The sequence below is a fragment of the Acomys minous genome (assembly GCF_964271855.1).
Source record: "Acomys minous genome assembly, chromosome: 14".
Taxonomy (NCBI): Eukaryota; Metazoa; Chordata; class Mammalia; order Rodentia; family Muridae; genus Acomys; species Acomys minous.
In genome coordinates, this window is record NC_140496.1 from 78,935,571 (window position 1) to 78,955,731 (window position 20,161).

A 20,161-nucleotide genomic window follows, 5' to 3' on the forward strand; every position below is an offset into this window, starting at 1 on the left:
CTCACCCAGCCCTTCCCACGTGCCCCTGCTCTGTGAGTCATCTCTACCATGCCGCATGTGGAGTTGAACGCCATCTGATTCCCTGCTGCAGGGCTCCAGTGCTGCCCTTCTCACACTATGGCTTGATTCAGTCTTTAGTAAATGTCACAGAATTGATAACCAACCAACCAAACAACCAACAAAATAAAACAGTTAAAATAGTTCCATGGAGCAGGCAATCATTACATGTCTGGAAGCCGTTGTGGAAAAATGAAATTTACAAACCTATACTAGGCAAGGAATAAATCTCCTTTGCAATGCAAAATAACTCAAAATGATATTTACATGGAAAGAAATGAAAAGGCTCCTGGCTTGATTTTCAAGTTACATTTATTACTAATATCATATGGATTTTCAGCTCAAGTCTTTCAAATATAGCCTTTGGGGACAGAGAGAATTTTAAATGACACTTTAATAGTAAAGTATAAATCGTGCAGCAGTTACTTCTACTTTGCATAGAAACCAAGTGTGATAATCTACTTTTTCTTAAGAAACATTCCTGCAATTACTCTCCTTTATAACTGTCCCTACTTGATATAAATTTTAATCCAAAGTTTTAAGTCATTAACACACCTACCTATCTATGATTAAGCCCCAGCATGCTCTCCAAGGTGCACGATGCTGCCAATCATGAAACACCATCAAAAACAAAGTGACTAGGATCTATGCAGCCAGCACACTCAGAGTTCAAGCTTAACTCATCCACTCCATGCAACGATATGATGTTGGCACTCAATGGGAGGAAATGCCAAATCAATGTCTCTCTGACTGGCATGCTCAACCCTTAGAACAGGTTTAGTAAAACACTATGTAGCTGCAGGTGATTGAATTATGTCTTGCAACAAATGTGGCATACTTTTCAAAGCTCTTCTGTACACGCATTGTTGTTTGGAAAACGAGACCGACTCTTTGTATTCTTGTTAGAACAAGAGTTGTTGAAAAAGTTCCAACCACAACAGCTGGATGTCTCAGGGTAGTTGAATGTCAGCGATGGAACTGTAATCACTGTCCAGTCAACTACGGGAAAACACCACAGCGGACCTGGTGTTGATTTGCAGTGGCATTCTTGCTTTTCAACGTTATCTACAGTTTGACTTGTTGAAGCATCGCTGTCTGATAACGACACTCGTGTCTGTGTGAACAGAGTGTGCAGCCTCTCTGTTGCACAGAATACATTCTGGTAGCTCAGTGCAAGTGCTAGCTTTGGTGTGGTACAAGCCTGAGGACAAGTGCATTTTATAATAATATCTAAAACATCTCTTCTTTTGAGTCTAATGAGTTTTAGCAGAGAGTGTGATGTGAATCAACTGGTGGAACTGCAGCCTAGCACGAACAAAAGAAAGTTCATAGAATGTGGACCCAGTCAATAAGGTCTTTGCTGTTAAATCTTTTCTTAAAGTAGCTTACTATAGAATGACCAAAACACCGATAAAGTTGAACATAATAAGGGTCATGTGCGAATGATTCTTAAGACTCCATGATCCTGACATTATTCTTTTAAGAGTCTACAAAAACAACTCATGAGTTCCAATAATTACATTTTATAATGTAAGGGAATTAACACAATATTAATTTTAGATGAGTGAACAATGAAAGTTTTGCTGACACAGGTCTCATTTGTACCCAGGGTGGCCTGGAATTTTTGGCAGTCCCCTTCCTTCGTCCATCAGTCTTGGGCTGCAGGCAGGAGACACCACACCTAGCTAGCAATCAAATTTTGGAACGTAGCCATCTTTTACTTTGCTGCATAGCTGAACAAATTAGTATCTGGCCACTCCTGCCACCTGTAGAGCTTACTGTAGCGCCTTCAATTTTATTTTTTAACTTTTAAGGTAAGAGACGATTTGCATGCTCAAAGTTCATTTTTATTCTGTGAAAAATACCATCATAATGATAAGATGAAGAGTTGAAAAGGAAAATAAAAAAACAAAATGATCACTTTTTAAAAGCCATGATGATTTAAACACTCAAGATTTTTAAAATTAAAACATTATTCTAGATAGGCTTGATGGTGATCTGAGCTACTTTGAATTCCCTTGTATTTAACACCGTGTGGATTGAGCAGTAAGGAGGAGGTGTTGGTCTGCTTTGTGGCCATGCTTATAAGGCATGGGTTACCGGAGAGGTGAGTCAGCCGCCTAACTTCCTCTCAACAGCCTAGAAGCCGCCCTCATGGACACTTCTTCTGCTTGTTTTCTGTAACCAAGTAAGAGGTCAGGAACAACAGTCGCATAACGAAGGCATGCGTATTCATCTACCACTTCCTTAAATCCATTAATATTTTTGTCTTTACAGCAACCTTCACTCCACATAGCACAAAACCCACCACTTAGAAATTCCTCTTGGGAACTTTAGTGACACATTTCATGACACTAATGACCTCATCCACTCCTAAAGGTAATCTGCTATTTATGTGATGAGCAACAGTAAAAAATGCACCAAAGGTCATTCTACCAAGAGAATCTCTCGACATCAGGATTGTTAAGAACCTAAGCAATTAGACAATCTAAGCTTCTCATCAGACAGATGAGAACAATTGAACTTAAGTCTTGCTGTCTCAAGCTGCTGGCTTTACATAGATTGGAAATAAATCCAATACCTAGATTTGTGCTTCCCACCTACTACAGTTTTCTCCAAAGTCCTTCTGAGTTGTGTAGTTACCCCACTTGGACATATTTCTGACTAAGAACATTCCTATTTCACCCAGGCATGATGGTGCCCACCTGAAATCCCAACACTTGAAAGGTAGGGTGGTTGCAGGAGTTTGAGGATAGCCTGGGCTACAAAGAGGGTACCACACCAGCCAGGGATACATAGCAAAGCATTGTCACAAACAACCAGAAGAAGAAGAAGAAGAGGAAGAAGAAGAAGAAGAAGAAGAAGAAGAAGAAGAAGAAGAAGAAGAAGAAGAAGAAATAGAACATTTCCACTTCTTCCTTTTAAAGCATCTGAACCACATCTAAAATATTTTTAGAGAAATGTTTGAAATAACAGCAAAGGCATTCTTTTCTTTATAATTATTACTTCTTGTCAGGCATGTCTTAGGAGTTTCTCCTAATAGAAAGAATGGGAACTAGCCAGAGGAAAAGCTGGTGGCATGAGGAAGGGCAATGGGGTGACAGATTAGAACAGAGTTTAATGCCATACACATATAAACATGACAAAATGAAATCCCTTCCTTTGTATGCTAAGTTAAAAATTAATAAGAGAATTTTACATGCCTTGCTATTAGAACTGCTGGTAATTAGTACACCATATTCTAATACTTTCTTATTGGACTAAGGCACAGAAAAGGAAATCCTTGGATTCACTGAAATTGAGTGAACTTGAGTTGCACAGGGCTCCTTACAAATGGAATTTTATATACGTGCCAGAATATCAGTGCAAGAAAATAAAATATTTTGAGTCATGGTTTCATGTATTCCAAGAAGACCTCAAACTATGTGCCTGAGGATTATCTTGAATTCCTGGTGTTCTGCCTTGTCTCACAAGCACTGAGATTATGGGTGTGTGTGTGTGTGTGCCACCACACCCTGCTCACTGCTTGCCTTCCAAGCAGTTCCAGTGGCATCAGCAAACAAGGAAGTGCTCCACACTTGTGTGTTTACACACCTGTACGCTAAGGTAAATGACCTGTGAGAGCCACACAGGACTAAAAGTGGATCAAATCTGAGTCTATTTTTAAAAGTAAAGAACCCTACAAAGGATCACGAACATAAATGACAAAACCCACTCGATTGTCACACTAGCTTTCATGGTTGGTGTCTCCACCCCCTTGGGTGTGGGTTATAGTTGCAACCACCCAGAGAAAGACAATATTCAGACCTGGTCTCCATGGGCATCGTTTTCGAATCATTCCTGGACTCCTGCCTATAACACACATATGGCAACTGGGAAGTATATAAGGAGTGGGTAGACACTTGGCTGTTGACTGGCAATGGAGCATTATATTCTTGCCTTTCGTAATAGCTCATGTTGGTCTTCTGAGTTTGAGGGACAAAGGCCAGTCTCTCTTTCCAGTCCTTTTGGGACCCTGGAAACACCTTCCTCCGAGCTGCAGAGAGGACATTCGCCACAATGGATTCCTGGATGTTCCTGGGTCTGAAGGCATCATCCACTAGACCGAGTGGAGACTTGGCAGCTGCTTCCCAAGGTGTTGGTCTCTTGTTAGTTTTCTCCAGCCCGAGGGTCGGTGTGCCAGAGTAACTGCAAGGAGGCTGGTACAGCCAAGGAGATGCAGAAATGATGGGCGGGGCTGATCTTCCAGGGAGAGAAAGGCTGCGTTCGCTCTCCTAAAAAGAAAGAAAATGTTGACGTACCTCGTGGGCATCTATTTGTGCTTATTACTACTGCAAAGCACCCATAGCACCGCGTCCAAGCATTGCACAGATTTAAGTCCTGAAGTGCTCAGGGGCTTGAAGCATGGCCCACTGTCTTACTTAGCTTGTTCCAGCTCTGGTCTGCTGCTTGGTTCCCACCCTCTTTGTTTTTATAGTTCAAACTCTTGCCATATTTTCCCCAGGAGTAACCTCACGGCAGGAACCCTAACGCCCCTGGGATCTGCCCTTCTCTCTGCCACACCCACAGCCCATCTGCTTTATTCCAGACCTGTTTTTCCCGGCACCAAATAAACAAAGCAGGGATAACTGCAGAAATGGGCCACACAATACCTACCATTTTTACTTTTTCTGAGTAGCTTTTAATTGCTTGCCTTATTTTGGTTCGGTGAATGCAACAAAGCATTAAAAGATACTTAGAAGGAGTTGCTTGTGTGAAGGACGGACCGCCGTCTCTCCTCTCAGAATCTGTGTATATGATGGAGGCCACATGACACGGGTCTTCATTCCCCTCCCCCCATGGCTTTAGGGACGTGCTCTCATTCTGCAGTCCAGGCTGGTCTCTGGGCAATCCTACTGACACAGTCTCCTGAGTGCTAGGATTGTCGCCCTGAGCCACTAAGCTCTTGTGTCTTTAGTTCACAAGGGCGAAGTACGGCCCATGGAAGCAATCAAGGAAGTCACTCTGTTAGTCTCACTTGTATTTTGGCTCTGGTTTTACACACACACACACACACACACACACACACACACACACACACACACACACACACACACAGGTACGCTGTGATAGATGACTGATTCTTGATCTGGCTCTGAAGAATAAAGACGTCACTGTAGTGAATGTTGGTTCTCCTTTTGGTCACTAAAACTTGCCTTTGATGTTGAATCCTGGCAAACATTTGTTTCTATTAATGTCCTTATCTTAATCCAGAGCTATGACAACCCTCTTTATAAGGTGGAGCTGGCTAGGGTGGCAGGGGCCTTTGTCACCTTTGACCTACATCTACATTTTAAAATTCCGACAACAAAATTGCACAAATTCTATATTACTCATGCATATATTCACATACTTCTTTAATATCTTTTAGGCCTATCTACTACTACCAAACACTGCTCTGTGAGCGAAAGACAAAAAGGCAGTAAGATCTGTGCTCTGAAGCATGCGCTCTAGCACCGTTTGAGTCCCCATGTTATGTCCAACAATTAATTACCCAGTGAAAAGACACCCTACCTACCTTGGAAGGAAGGCAGGAAGGAAGGAAGGAAGAGGCTTTTATTCTTATCTTTTACCAAAAACAAACAAAACAAAACAAAACAAAACAAAAAAACAAAAAAAAAAACCCATTGTCTGGGAAAGACATATAGCTCCTCTCTTTGCCAGTAGCTATGGAAGGGATGGACAGCTTTGGTCCCCAGATTCCCCAGGGAAAATTCTCAGATTCCCAGTGATACCTGTAGAGGACGCATCTGACCAGGTGCAGCTCTTTCAGCCCATGGCAAGTGCTTACAGCAACACAGTTGAGGGGACAGGAACAGATAAGGGAGTCCAGGATTCTACAGCAACACAGGACAACCTCGGAACACACACACACACACACACACACACACACACACACACACACACACACACACCCCACAATGTGACTGCACACACTGAAGTGATGAGATATCGTAAACACAGGCTGACCGAAATTTATTTTCTGCTCTTTCTCCCAACTCACTTACTTCAAAAATCTTCAGAGGAATCGAAGCTTAGTAGAAATTCAAAGTTTTAAGTATTTTCAGTGATACACTAATATGAAAGATGAGGCTTTTTTTCCTAATTAGAACCTAATTAGAATTTTCTAATTCTAACATACATGTTAATTAGTCAAATATGCACAGAGACAAGCAAACTTTTGAGGTGTGTTAATGAAAGAGAAAGTCAGGGCTTTCAGTGGGGGCAGGGATTTAAAAAACATATTAAAAGATCATATGAAGTTCCATGTGGAAACACAGATGACAAGTATGACGACGCTGTCAGCTGTGAGGATGGAAGCAGAATGACATCAGTGGATAAAGTGAGTCCTGTGCTTTACACGGCCCCGCCTCATGTGCCTTCCCCACCTCATGTGCCTTCATGACCCGTTAGCTGAGAATCATGGGGGGTGGGGTGCGCTTCTAACTTAGCTGCAAATCATGGGGGGGTGCGCTTCTAACTTAGGCTGGAGATATACATAACTTGTCTATAGGTGCATAGTTGGTTTTGTCTGTGCCCAGAACACAAATGTTTCTATCCTCACGGTCACGCCTAGTTTAGTCTTTATGTCTTGTTCATCAGTATCACATCCTTCTGTCTGTCTCTGTCCTGAGGCTCCCGCTGCTCCCTGCTTAGGTGGTGACTGAAGCCATGTGACCCGTCTTGATGACTAAAGGACCTGAAAATACCAGAAGCATTTCTTCTGTTTTGAAGTTTGCATCTGGTGTGGTAGAAGCCTAGCATAACCCCAGGGACTGTGGCCTCTACCGTGTACTTTATTATTACCAAAAGAATAAAAAAATGTGATATTATCGTGTATGTGTGTGTGTGTGTATGTGTGTGTGTGTGTGTGTGTGAGAGAGAGAGAGAGAGAGAGAGAGAGAGATGTGTGTGTGTGTGAGAGAGAGTTGTGTATGTGTGTGAGAGAGAGATGTGTGTGTATGAGAGAGAGATGTGTGTGTGTGTGTGAGAGAGAGAGAGAGGGAGAGAGAGAGGTGTGTATGTGTGAGAGAGATGTGTGTGTATGAGAGAGATGTGTGTGTATGAGAGAGAGATGTGTGTGTGTGTGAGAGAGATGTGTGTATGAGAGAGATGTGTGTGTGAGAGAGAGAGAGGGAGAGAGAGAGGTGTGTATGTGTGTGTGAGAGAGATGTGTGTGTATGAGAGAGGTGTGTGTGTGAGAGAGAGATGTGTGTGTGTGTATGTGTGTGTGTGTGTGTGTGTGTGTGTGTGTGTGTGTGTGAAAGAGAGAGGGGGGAGGGAAGGAGGGAGAGAGAGAGTATGGAGGTCAGAGGACAATTTTCAGGAGTGGGTTCTTTCCCACGGTGGTATCAAGGGCTACACTCATGGCAGGCTTGCATGGTTAGTGTTTCTACCCACTGAGTTATCCTGACAGGCCCGAATTAAAGTGTTTTGATCAGAGAGCACTTAGCATTTATTAGTAGCTGATATCTCAAGCTCTCTTTCCTGGTGACATAATCAAATTGTTTCTCTCTGCTCCATTACCTTTGAGGTTTTGTTTAACAAAAGGAAAGAAGTTTTTCCTGCTGCCAAAACCAAGCAGGTCCTGGCATCCTGGTTACTTTTAGGGAAAGTCTGTCGCCACTCGAGTTACCCAAACCAGTCTTATTTTGAATTAGAAGGCTCCGCCCCCGTCTAAACTCTAATTTTAACTGACAGTGAAGGCGCCTGCCCTTTCTCCAGTCTTGAGGCTCACCTGCTGTAGGGAAGGGTGCTCTCTCTCCTCTCTCTCTCTCTCTCTCTCTCTCTCTCTCTCTCTCTCTCTCTCTCTCTCTCTCCTCCTTAAGCTTGCTAACTCTGCCTAGCTGGGATGAAGGGCAAGGACTAAAGAAAAGCAAAGAGAAAGGGGATATTTTTTTTCTGTAGCACTATCTTTGGGTTTTTAGCTCTTGAGGACAGACAGTTGGAGAGGGGAAGCTTCATAGGATAGATGCAAAGATTGCTCCCAGAGGCCTAACGCCATGGTTCTCGATTCTTACTTGACTGTGTGTGTGTGTGTGTGTGTGTGTGTGTGTGTGACAAATAGAGCTATCTGGAAAGAAGTACCTCAGTTAAGAAGGTACCTCCACCAAATTGCACGAAGGCTTTTTTTTTTTTTTTTGATGAATGACGATGGCTAAGGAAGGAGCCAGCCCATTGTGGGTGGCGCCATTCCTGGCATGGCCCCTGGGGTGTGTAAGAAAGTAGGCTAAGCAAGCCAGAGGGAGCAACTCAGTAAGCAGCACTCCTCTACAGCCTCTGTTTCCGTTCTGCCTGCAGGTTCCTGCCCTGATTTGCTTGGTGATGGAACGTGACCTAGGAGCTTTAAGATGAAATGAACCTCCCCCTGGCCCCACCCCCTGCCACCCTCAAGTTGCTTTTGGTCTCTGTACTTCATTTTAGCAACAACTAAGACACTGTCATTTCTCGCCATTCTAGGAAGTTATTTGTCACTCGTTCGTATTCGCTTAGGAAGCTTTCTACCTTAGCTTGCGGCTGCTAGGCTCCATTTGTCCCCCTGGGGAGGGGAGGCCTGGGGACTAGGCTGCTTGCTCGAGTGTTCCCTTGCTCCTGACCTGTCTTGGTCCATGAGGAAACAAGTATTTGTGGGCACGAGGCAGCAAATTTCCTGGTTCTTTGCCAAAACCGTTTGCCAACCTCTCTCTTCCTTTCCAGACTTCCCGAGAGTGTGAGGTCACACAGGCCTCTCTGACCCCTCAGCTGTCCTCACGCTGCCTGTCCTGTCAGCTCGTCTCACATGCCCCTTGAAGAGTCTTCTCCCACAGGATGAAGGGTTCCCGAGCTGCAGGCCCCCCGCTGCCCTGACTCATGTTCTCATCCGCTTAGTTACGTACACCTGGCTGAGGAGTGCAAGCCCTGCAGACGTGATTTGTGATTATTAATCTTTGTAAAGCCTATTATTCTGTTCCAAACTCTCACGTTAGTTTGCAGCAGCTCCTCTCTGGGGTTTCTTGGCTAAGACACGAGGTTTATTTTCATTCTGCCCGCACACACCATTTCCTGCCAGCCACGCATAAAGCTCTCCATCATAGTTTTTTTTAAAACATGGCCTTAAAGTGGAATAGAAGTTTAGTCTACAAATTGATTTCAAGAAAACTGTCTAGGAACTTCCAATGGTCTTAAGAGGAGCGACTTCAAGGCTTACTCGGGGCCTGCCTTGCAGAAGAGGGCCTATTTGCTTCCAGGGCATCCTGAATCTCGGCTTGGGGACTTCCCTTTCCATGGCTTTTCCTGATGATCGATCCCGATGTCTTTGAACTACTTCCTCACAGCGTTCTCCTCCTCCTCCTTCTCCCCAGTGGTTGGCTGCTTGGCTCAAAGCAGGGTCTCACTCTGTAGCGCAGGCTGACCCTCCCAGCGACCCTTCTGCCTCGACCTTCAACGTGCTGGGCTTACGGACATGATCTAGCACAGCCGGCTCACTTCTCTTTCTTTACAAGCATCCTTACATAGATTCTGGGATGATTCAACACCCTCCCCTCAACACACATATTGTCACTCTCGCCATCCTGCTATTGTCTTTCACTTCCGTTTGTTAAGTCATAACATTTGAATTCATGAAACTAAATGGAATGCAATCTTAGGAATTTTGGAAAAGGCCATTTAAATTCTAACTAAATCTGTGACCAGCGTATAGGAACTATGCACAGATCACATGTAGATGCTTTTCTGTTGCTTGCTGGTGGGCTGCTCCTGGCCTCTGCCCTCAGTTAAGAAGCACAAAGGAGCCAAGGGGCATTCTCCACTTTTAAACAACCATCTTTTCAGGTCAACTAATTACTGTTTATCCACATAGCTGGTTAGCAAAACTGTTTAGTTGGTTTCTTATTCAACTGTCTGGTGATGGCTTTAGCAGAGAAATGCCATCTGACGTTTACTTCAAAGGCAGTTCTAAAGCAACGTGAACTATCCTAGCAGCCAGAGGAGACGAATATGATACAGGCTTTCAGACTCAAAATATTTTATCACATAAACTCTGAAAGCTAAAACAATTTTCTTGGCTGAAATCTTGCTTACCCATGCACTACGGAGAAAGCATTTCCACTTGACAAATATTATTTCAACTCCTCTGGTGCCTTTCTCTTTGAAACACATAATCAGAAAATGCTTTTTGCAAACAGTCGCTTTATCACAAGCAGCTCTGGAGAGGTCCAAAGCAAGAAAACAGGAGCAGATTGTTATTTCCTTGGCCTTTTAAGCCATTGATTAGAATTTCTGAGAACCGGAAGCCCTAGGAGAGGTGAGCAAGTGGAAGCAAGCAGGCAAGAAGCCCGAGGAACAGCCCAGCTCTCCCTTTGCTAAGGCGAAGTCCTTGCAGTCGGCAGCCATTACTCCCCATTGCGTACAGGTAGACACTGATTGGTCAGGAATTTCTACAGCGCTGACCTCGTAACCCTTTTAGTACCTTGTGGTTTGTCCCTACTTCCACTGCTGCCGTGGTGCTGGGCTCAGCCACCCTAGCTGGGTCAGCACTGTGTGTCCCTAGTCCCACCCTTGCTTCTTCTGGCCGGTTTTTGGTGTCCTAGCCTTACTGAGGGTTAGATTATGACCTGCAGCTCTCTGATTAAAACTGCCCTGTGGCTTCTTGCTTCACAAAAGGAAAAGCCAACAGTCTTTCCGTTGGCCTATGCATAGCCCCACACAATCTGCTGAGTCCTCGCTGCGTCTCTGTTTGCAATTCCTGAGACACTAGGCATTCTCATACCAGGGGCGCTTGCTGATGCTTCTGTTCGGAACACAGTGCTCCAGACACCAGCGTGACTCCCCTCTCTTTCATCAGGCCTTGTTCAAATGTCACACAGTCTGTTGTGAATTCCACCTCTCTCAAAGTCCCCATCTCTCTTTCCTGCCCCTTTCTCTGTCTCTCTGTCTCTCTGTCTGTTTCTCCCCGACACCGCTAGGTGCATACTCAATCTAACATGAGAAATGTTTTACTTAATTGTTTTATTTTTCTCCTGGAGAGAGAAATTAAAGGTCTGAAGTCTGCCTTAGGACAAAGGCTTTTGTTTCGTTGAGACAGTCCTAGAGCCTGGGCTTGGCAGCTACGCCAACAGTCCCAGCATTCAGAAAGCCGAGGCAAGGGGGATCAAGAATTTAGGCTACAAGGGGAGATCTTTTCTCAAAAATGCCAAAGAAGGGTCAGGTGTGGTGGCACACGCCTTTAGTCTCAGCACCTGGGAGTTCGAGGCCAGCCTGGTCTACAAAGCAAGTCTAGAACAGCCAAGGCTACACAGGGAAACCCTGTCTCAAAAACCAAAAACCAAACCAAAACAAAAATGCCAAAAAAGGGCCCAAAAGAAAAGAACGTGGGGAGAGAATAGTCTTAAAACAAAAGAAAATCTCTTTAGGAAATATTTGTTAAATGAATTTTGATTTCCATATCATACTACTATAAGTAGGATATTTTCTTACCATCACTAAAATATTTGGTCAACTTACAAAATATAGTCCATTTCACATGTCACGTACATGTGGCCAGGGATTCAGGACCAGCACATTCCCTCACCTCTGACCTAGGCACTTTTCCCCCCTTTTTCCTTTTTTGTCATGCTGGGGATGGAACTCTGGACCTTGCTCATCTGAGACAAGATCTCTGCCACTGAGCTGCATCCCAATCCTCCCCTCATGTATTTATCAACCTTTTTTTTCTAAATAAATGGGTGATGGCCATTCAAGGTAATAGAAATGTGGGAGTTTCAAACTACATCTTTGTTTATTTTCTTTGAGGCAGGTCTAAAGTAGTATTTAATTCATCTTCTTCCTGTCCCCTGAGGGCTGGGACTGCAGGAATCAATCAAAGTTTTCCAGCTGCTTTGATATGACAAATGAGAAATCATAAAAATTATACCCAGGTCATAAAGGAAGCCTGAAATATATTTCTTAAAAATAAGACCAAACAAGGAAAACAACAGTTAGTATTAGCAGCTGTTTTGGTTAGGTTTCTATTCTGTGATAAAGACCATGGCCAAAAACAACTTGGAAAGGAACAGGTCTATTTGGCTATACATTCTAGGTCACAGTCCATTGGGGGAGGGGGAGCCAAGGCAGGAACTGGAAAGCAAGAACTGAGGCAGAGGCTATGGAGAATCATTGTCTGCTAGCTTGCCACCCCCTCGCCCCCCATGGCTTGCTCAGCCTGCTTTCTTACACAGCCCAGAACCCAGGAGTGGAACTGACCACAGTGCTCTGGGACCTCCCACATCAATCATCAATCGAGAAAATGCCCCCACATATTTGCCTCCAGGTCACCTGATGGAGATATTTTTCTCAATTGAGTTTCCTCTTTCCAAAGAACTCTAGCTTGTGTCAAGCTGACCAAAAAAGTAAGCAGGGCAGGGCTGGAATAAGAACAAGCCAAGTTGGTTTGTCAATTATGTGCCTAGAAACCGTATCTCCTCCCCGCCAGATCTGTAGGATCATCCGTAGCTGCAGCTAGGATTTACCCAATGAGGAGAGGCAGTTTAACACTGGAAAATTATTCTACCTTAAGATAGAGATTCACTTTACCTTGCCATACTTTGTTTTTTGAGGCATGGTTTTATATAGCCCACAACTGCCTCAAAAACGGCCAAAGATGGCTTTGAACTTCTGATCCTCCTGCTTCTGGCTCCTGAGTTCTAGAATTACAGGCATCCACTTCTACACCTTGTTTGTGCAGTGCTGGGGGATGAACCCAGGGCCTTGTGCACGAGAGCCGAGCATTCCACCCAACTGAGCTGCATGCCCGTTCCTATCTACAGGTATTTAAGTATAGGGCAAATATTTTCTCAAGGTGATTTAAGGATAGTCGGGCTTGATGTAAGGAGGATAAGGAGACCTCTCATACATTTTTCCTTCTACTGTTTAGTCTCTTCAAAATACTCCCAAGTTAAAAATTTGAAAATGCAACTATTGCAGTTTTTCACTGGGGAAATGGAGAAGAGAAGTCTTCACGAGTTTTCATTACTATTCTGCTTGCAGCAGACAAAAGACCTAATGAATATGCTGTACACACACACACACACACACACACACACACACACACACACACACACGACAGTGTCTATCTATCTCTGTGTGTTTCTATCTATCTGTTTTATCAGAAAAGTAGCCAAAGAACCAAACAGTTTAAAGACAGTTTGATGAATGCAATGAACATACAGCAAAACGCTTCCTGTTTCCAGGTTTCTTCCTGGCTTTCCCTGGTGAGAGACTATAAGCTATAAGATAAAATAAACTCCTTCCTCCTCCTTCCTCTCCCAAGCTGCTTTCAAACATAGTGTTTGCCACAGCAATAGAAAGCAAACTAAGACAAGCATGGAAACAGCAGGCTGCTGGGCTCGATCTCACATTTAAGGGTAGCCCTTTGGGAGACAGAGGTTGTGAGGGGCAGCAATGTTGAAATAACGGGAATTTGGAGATCACACAGATGTGGACCCGCTGTCTGTCTCTGTTTCCTCATTAGGACTCTACTTTTCTTGTAGTTCTAAAATAAGAAAAAAAAGTCTGACTACCAGCTCAAGGTTCTGGGTAGACGAGGGCTGAGTTTATAAAGTGGATGCCATGTAGCACCGCAAATCATGACTATTTTTATTATTGTGTGAAGAGACTGTGTGGCTCTAAAGGTGTCAGAGACCTGGCAGAACCTTTTGTTCAAGAGGCAACTGCATGGGCGAGCTGCCGGACCCCAGATAAAAATAGAAGCAAGCCTTGACTTTGAAGTGGGGTTAGCAACGCAGGCCTCAGATAGTGCCAAGCCAGCCCTGCCTCCCCGCGCTGCCAGAACACAGGCTGTTGTGCTGGCCAGAAACGCCACCCCTGACCTCAGCTCCCTGCTACATCAGACTAGGCCAGAATGCAGACTAGTGTTTTGTTTCTAACGCTCCACTTTTTAAAAGATGAAACAGTAGCACTCAACTGAAGGTCAGAAAGACCCACGCTAAGGAGAAATCCGTGTGTATTCTTTTTTTTTCGATCTCTTCATTTTAGAGGCAGTGAAAATATGGCTAAGATGCTCAGACTGACCACACTCACCTGAAGGCTGAGCACTCTGTCTGCTACTACCTGCCATCCTTCTCAAAGCCCTGACATCCTGGCCCGGAAAATAAGGAGCACAACTGCAAAAAGTACTTTACCCTGCGCCACAGATGTATTAGATGCATTTGCATAAGGAAAATGGAGAATTGAAGACATAGGCAATACAATTTCATTTGAATAATGGGTTTTAAGGCATGAAGGAAGTTACTAAGGCAATCTTACCCAACTTCAGAAAAGAAGTCAGTGTGTAAATTACAGCTTATTAAAACTATTTCTATTTATATAAGCTACACTCTATTGAAATAGTTGAAACCGCCGTATTAAAATTTCATGATGTGTAGCATTATTTAATTACATTTAAATAAGAGTCTAGATTGGCTAAAGCTGCCCAGGGAAGAGCAGCGGAAGGTGCAGAGGAAGCTTGCAGTGTATGTTGCTCCGCATGCGCAGGAGGGCTGCAGAACCGGAAGAGGTTGCAGCGCATGTTGGGGGATCTGCGAGAACTACCGGGGAAAGGCTCACAACCTCCTTTACCTCACAGGCCAGGACTGCAGGGGACCAGAAGGCTGCATAGACCGGTGCCTCCAGCTCTTCCCTTCCTGCACACGACAGCACACGGAGCCTGTGAGAGGCTGTAAGAGCGGCTGTGCCATCCTATTATGTACTCCGTAAGCATCCTGTTTTTTTCCTCTCTGCTACTAGATCTCTGCTCCTGCGTATATAATCTCACAGTGGCTTTGCTTTTGTTTTTACAGTGCTCAGTTAGGCTTACGTTCCCGCACAGTTTGCTATAAGGCCTTCTTTAGTCTTTGGCCACAGCTCATACACTCCCCTTCTCCTCATCTCCTCCTTTAAGGTTTATTTATTTATTTTGTGTAGGTGAGAGCCCTATCTGCATGGACACCTGCACACCAGAAGAGAGCATCAGATCTCAGGATAGATGGTTGTTGTGAGGCACCACGTGATTGCTGGGAATTGTAGTCAGGCCCTCTGGAGGGGCAGACAGTGTTCCTGACCTCCGGGCCATCTCTCCTCTAAGTCCATGGACATGGACAGTCTCCCAGCTTCCCTCTTCCTGCTACTGTGCCCATCTCATTCTGCTGCCTACTCAGTGCCACTTGAATGCTTCTCCTTCCCTCTTCTGCAACCCTTCTAACTCCAATCGAATTTTCTAGTGGCTGTGTTTTAGGTTACATAACATTTTCTTGTATTTTTTTTTTCTCTTGAAAATAATTTTTCTCCAGTACAGGTCTGATTGTACCTTCTCCTCCCCAAACTCTTCCCAGATTCTCCCCACCTCTCCACCCATCAAACTGCACACTTGTTCCCCCCCCCCCCCCCCCCGCCCCCGTCTCCATTTAGAAAACAAACATGTGAACTAAAATCCAAGTACGCTTCATACTATCTTTGGCTGTTTATCATCCAAAAGTTACTGTAGTCAAAGGAGCCAGTGTTATGAGCTGGTTAGGAAAAGACCTGAAGAGTGGTGGCTTCGGCAGCTGTGGTTGCTCTTGCAGTTAGTATTCTACTCGGGGAATGATTTGGGGTTCACACCAGGCATCCGGGGCTCCCTGAGTGAGGACATATTTTTTTTTGAACTGTGACCCACTTAGCTCTAACACATTCAGTCTTTGTAAAAATTGCAAATGCTTCAGCTAGAGGAAAGCAGCAGACTTTGCAGCAGATTTAAGCCAAGTTTAAAATACACACACACACACACACACACACACACACACACATACACACACACACCAGATACACTAATCCCAGCATAGTAACATTAAAAAACAAAACAAAACAAAACAAAGACAAAAAAAACCCAGAGATATCTAACTCTTCCAAAATGTGGTAGCCTTACAGTAATGGCGCCTAGAGAGAGCGAGTTAGATGGAACCCCACAAAGAACTCAAACCAGTGACTATAAGGATGATCAAAGTCACAAGAAGCTGAATGAAATGGGAAAGTGATGCATAAAATAAGCAGGGGAATCCAACAAAGACACGGATGCTGAAGAAACACCAATCCAGAGTACTAGAAATTAAGGGGGCAGGAGTAATAGAGTGGATCAAGCAAAGGACAAAATAAGTGGGTTTGAATACAAGGTTCAGGAGTTGGAACAGTTCAACAGGGACAACGGTAAATGTAGTACTTCGAAGGAGAATAACCTCCATAGGCTCATATATTTAAATGTTTGGTTCGCAGTTGGTGAACTGTTTAGGAAGGATAAGCTGTGGCCTTATTGGAGGAGGTGCGCCACTGGGGGTGGACTTTTAGGTTTCGAAAGCCCATGCTATACCCAGTCTCTTCTCTTGCTGTCTGCCTCCTATTGTAAGCTCTCAACTGCTGATCCAGCACAATGCCTCCCTGCTGCCGTGCTTCCCTATATGAAGGTCATAAACTCACCCTCTAAGACTATAAACAAGCCCCCAATTAAATGCTTTCTTTTACAAGTTGCCTTAGTTACACTGTTTCTTCACAGCAATAGAAAAATAACCAAGGAATAAGTTAATAAAAAAAAGATATCAGTGAGAATTCCAGGATATATGTGACACGCTGAAAATACAGAATATTCAGGTTACACAATAGGAGGAGAAGAATCTCATTCCAAAGGCATAGAAAACATTTTCAAAAGAATCATAACAGAGAACCTCCCACAGTCAGGAAAAGATATCCAAACACAGGAGACATTTAGGGCACAAAACGGGCAAGACCAGAAAAGAACTTCAGTTGGCATGTTAAAACTAAAACATTAAATATACAGAACAAAGAAACTATACTGAAAACAATAATAAATAAACATCAGGCCCCATGCAAAGGCAGGCCTCTAAGAGTAACAGCAAACGATTCAGATGAAACTTTAAAAGCTAGAAGTGTTTGGAATGATGCATTTCAAGTTTTAAAGGACAGTATCTACCAACCCAGACTAACCAGCAAAGCTACTTGTCATAATTGAAGGAAAATAAAACCTCCTGATGATAAAAATAGACTAAATTAATTTATGATCACTAAGCCAGTTCTATGTAAAATATTTAAAGGAATCCTTAATATTGAAGAGAAAACAAACTAATATACAAAGCCACAGGAGAAAATAAAACCATACTGGAATAATAGTTAAACAAGAGAGGAATAGGGAAAAATCCATACAATATCAACCAAATGACAGGAACCAATACACATTTTAAAACAATAATATAGAATAATGATGGTCTCAATTCCCCAGAGAAAAGGCACAGACTGGTAGGTGGGATCAAAAAGCAGGATCAATATGTTTGTCACCTCCAAGGAATGTATCTCACTACAAAACACGGACACTGCCCAGTGAAAGGATAGAATGCAATCCAAGAAAACAGATGTAGGAACCTAGCAGGTGTCACTGTTCTAATAACTGACAAAACAGACTTCAAAGCCCAGCCAGTGAGAGCAGATAAAGATGGCCACTTCATGCTGACTAGGGGAACAATCGATCAAGAAGACACTGCAACTACAAACGTAACATCCACATTTCATAGAACACTACTGAATATGAATTCAGAGATTAAACTCAGTTCAATAGAAGTGGGCAACATACATAACCTATTCTCTCCAGTTGACAGGCCATCCAAATAAAAGCAGAGAAATCTATGAGCTAAGTGACATTATATATTATATGGACTTAACAGACACCTACAGCACCCCCATACAAACAATAAAGAGTATACATTTTTCTTGAGAGTCTATGGAAATTCCTCTAAAACATATCATATACTAGGGCCAAGATTAATTCTTAACAAATATAGGAAATAACTTCTTATATTCTATCTTATCATAATGGACTAAGGCCATAAATCAACAGCAAGGGAAACTCATGGAGATTAAGCAATGAACTATCAAGCAACAAATGGCCCATACCCGTTCTAAAAAGCTTTCAACATCTATACAAATTAAAACTATTTGAAGATTCCAGTTGTGCTGGCTAGTGTTTAGCCAACTTTATGTAAACTAGAGTTATATAAGAGGTAGAAACCTCATTTGAGAAAATGCCTCCATATGATTACCCTGGAGGCAAGTCTGTGGGGGGTATTTTCTTGATTAATAACTAATGTGAGAGTGCTCATCTCATTGTGGGTTGTACCATCCTTGGGCAGGTGGTCTTGGGATATACAAGAAAGCTGGCTGAACAAAGTCATGGACAGCAAGCCAGTAAGCAGTATTACTCCGTGGCCTCTGCTTCAGTTCCTGCCTCTGGTTCATGCCTTGAATTCCTGTCCTGAGTTCTTCCAGTGATGAACTCTGACCTAGGAGTTATAAGAAGAAATAAACTCTTTCCAGCCCAAGATGCTATTCTTGATAATAATATGTTGATGATAATACAAGGTCATCATGTATTATGACATCAGTAGAAGCCATAAGATACAATATTACCCCAATATATCATTGGAAAATCAAATGAAAACAAGTACTGATGAAGATCTAGTGAAAGGGGAACACTTGTCCACTGTTTGTGGGAGTGAAAGCTGGTGAAGCTACTATGGGAATCAGCACAGAGGTTTCTCAAAAAGCTAAAAATAGAACTATCATATGACCCACCTATAGCCACTCCTGAAAATATACCCAAGGACTCCATTGGCTACTACAGAGATGCTGGTTCATCCATGTTCATTGACGTAGTATTGAGAATAGCCAGGAAATGGAATTAGCTTAGGTGGCCACCAGCTGACAAATGGAAGCAAAGATGTGGTACATATACCCCCGTAGAATTTTGTTCAACTGGAAAGAAAAAAGGAAATGGTGAAATTTTCAGGAAAATTGATGGAACTGGAAAATATTATACTAAGTGATCTAATCTGGGCTCAGAAAGTGAAATGCCACATGCTCTCTTTCACTGCTTTGAACATTTTGATTTGTGTGTTTAACTTGGAGTTACTGCAAAGGCCACAAAGTCAGAGGAGGGAGAAACGAGACCTTAAAGGATGTAGGGGAGAGTAGACTACATGTGATATTAAAGTAGAATGGGCAATACCTGGGGCTAGAGGCTTAATCATGAATGGGCACATGTGGACTGGAGAGGGGAGAAGGTGGACGTGGATTAACTAGAACAAAGCATGTGTGAAAAATGTTTACAGAAATCTTCTACTTCACAAGCCAATATAAAATGATGTAATTGTTTTAAAAGGAGGCTTAAGCAAAATACCCTGCATGAGTAGACTATGTTGATGCCAGAAGACAGGGGCTATTATTCAGAAATCTCAGTGGTAGGGATAAGATAATTCCCTATGAATGATTGATCAAGGAGGTCCCAGAGACCTCTGAAACGATGCTGCCAAATATTGACAGTGATCTTGGTTACCCACCATATCTAGACAGTTGGGCCCTACTGCTGAGGGCACCACACTCTTGATTGAATTTCAGAATATAAAGAAAACAATCTGGAGTTGACCAGGAAACTTCTTCCCTGATGGCTATTTTTATCATGTCAGAAGTTGCTGTAGGCTGTGTATAGGCTATGTAGGCTGCTGGGAAGATAAGACATCACTGGTCTTACCCTGGGCTGAACCCTGCATGCTACAGTGCTGATATAGCAGGCAGAGCATGTCCAGCGGTTCAGTACTAGCATAACTGTTATGGGGGTAACCAACTACTTTCTGGTTGGATTTGGGTACTTCTCCCCAGGAGGGATTCATGCCTGATATTGTAAAGCTGGTTAATAATTCAAGGTTAGGGAGTTCATAGGGTCTAGGGAGGAACCTAATACTGGTTTTTTGGTTTTTTTTGCTAAGTGTTCATGATGTCAAACTGCCTTCCAAATATTTAATTTTATACCTATAGATGAGTGTTGCTTTTCACCTTAGTCCAAGAGCTTCTTTTTTTGTAGTAGGCAGGGGTTAATGCAACGGCTCATAACTTGTCAACACGCTAAGATTAAGTTACTGTCGGGTGCTCATCCACATCAACCTCTCCTTGACCAAGACTCAGGGAGTATCTTGGAAGTAGGGCCAGAAAGAATGTAAGAGCCACAGGATAGGAAAGA

At 43.2% G+C, this 20,161-nt stretch overlaps 1 protein-coding gene across 2 annotated transcripts in view; it reads right to left on the minus strand.

The window, feature by feature from the left end:
* Positions 1-357: 357 nt before the first annotated feature.
* The window catches only part of SYNPO2 (synaptopodin 2), a 148,813-nt gene continuing 129,009 nt past the window's right edge, over positions 358-20,161 (minus strand). Inside the window, exon 5 of one of the 2 annotated variants that reach the window (XM_084757808.1) lies at positions 358-4,331. In XM_084757808.1, coding sequence (XP_084613934.1) covers positions 3,792-4,331 — 540 coding nt within the window. In that variant the 3' untranslated portion in view covers positions 358-3,791. The remainder of the gene's footprint in view (positions 4,332-20,161) is intronic. The other variant, XM_084757809.1, reaches the window with a different exon arrangement.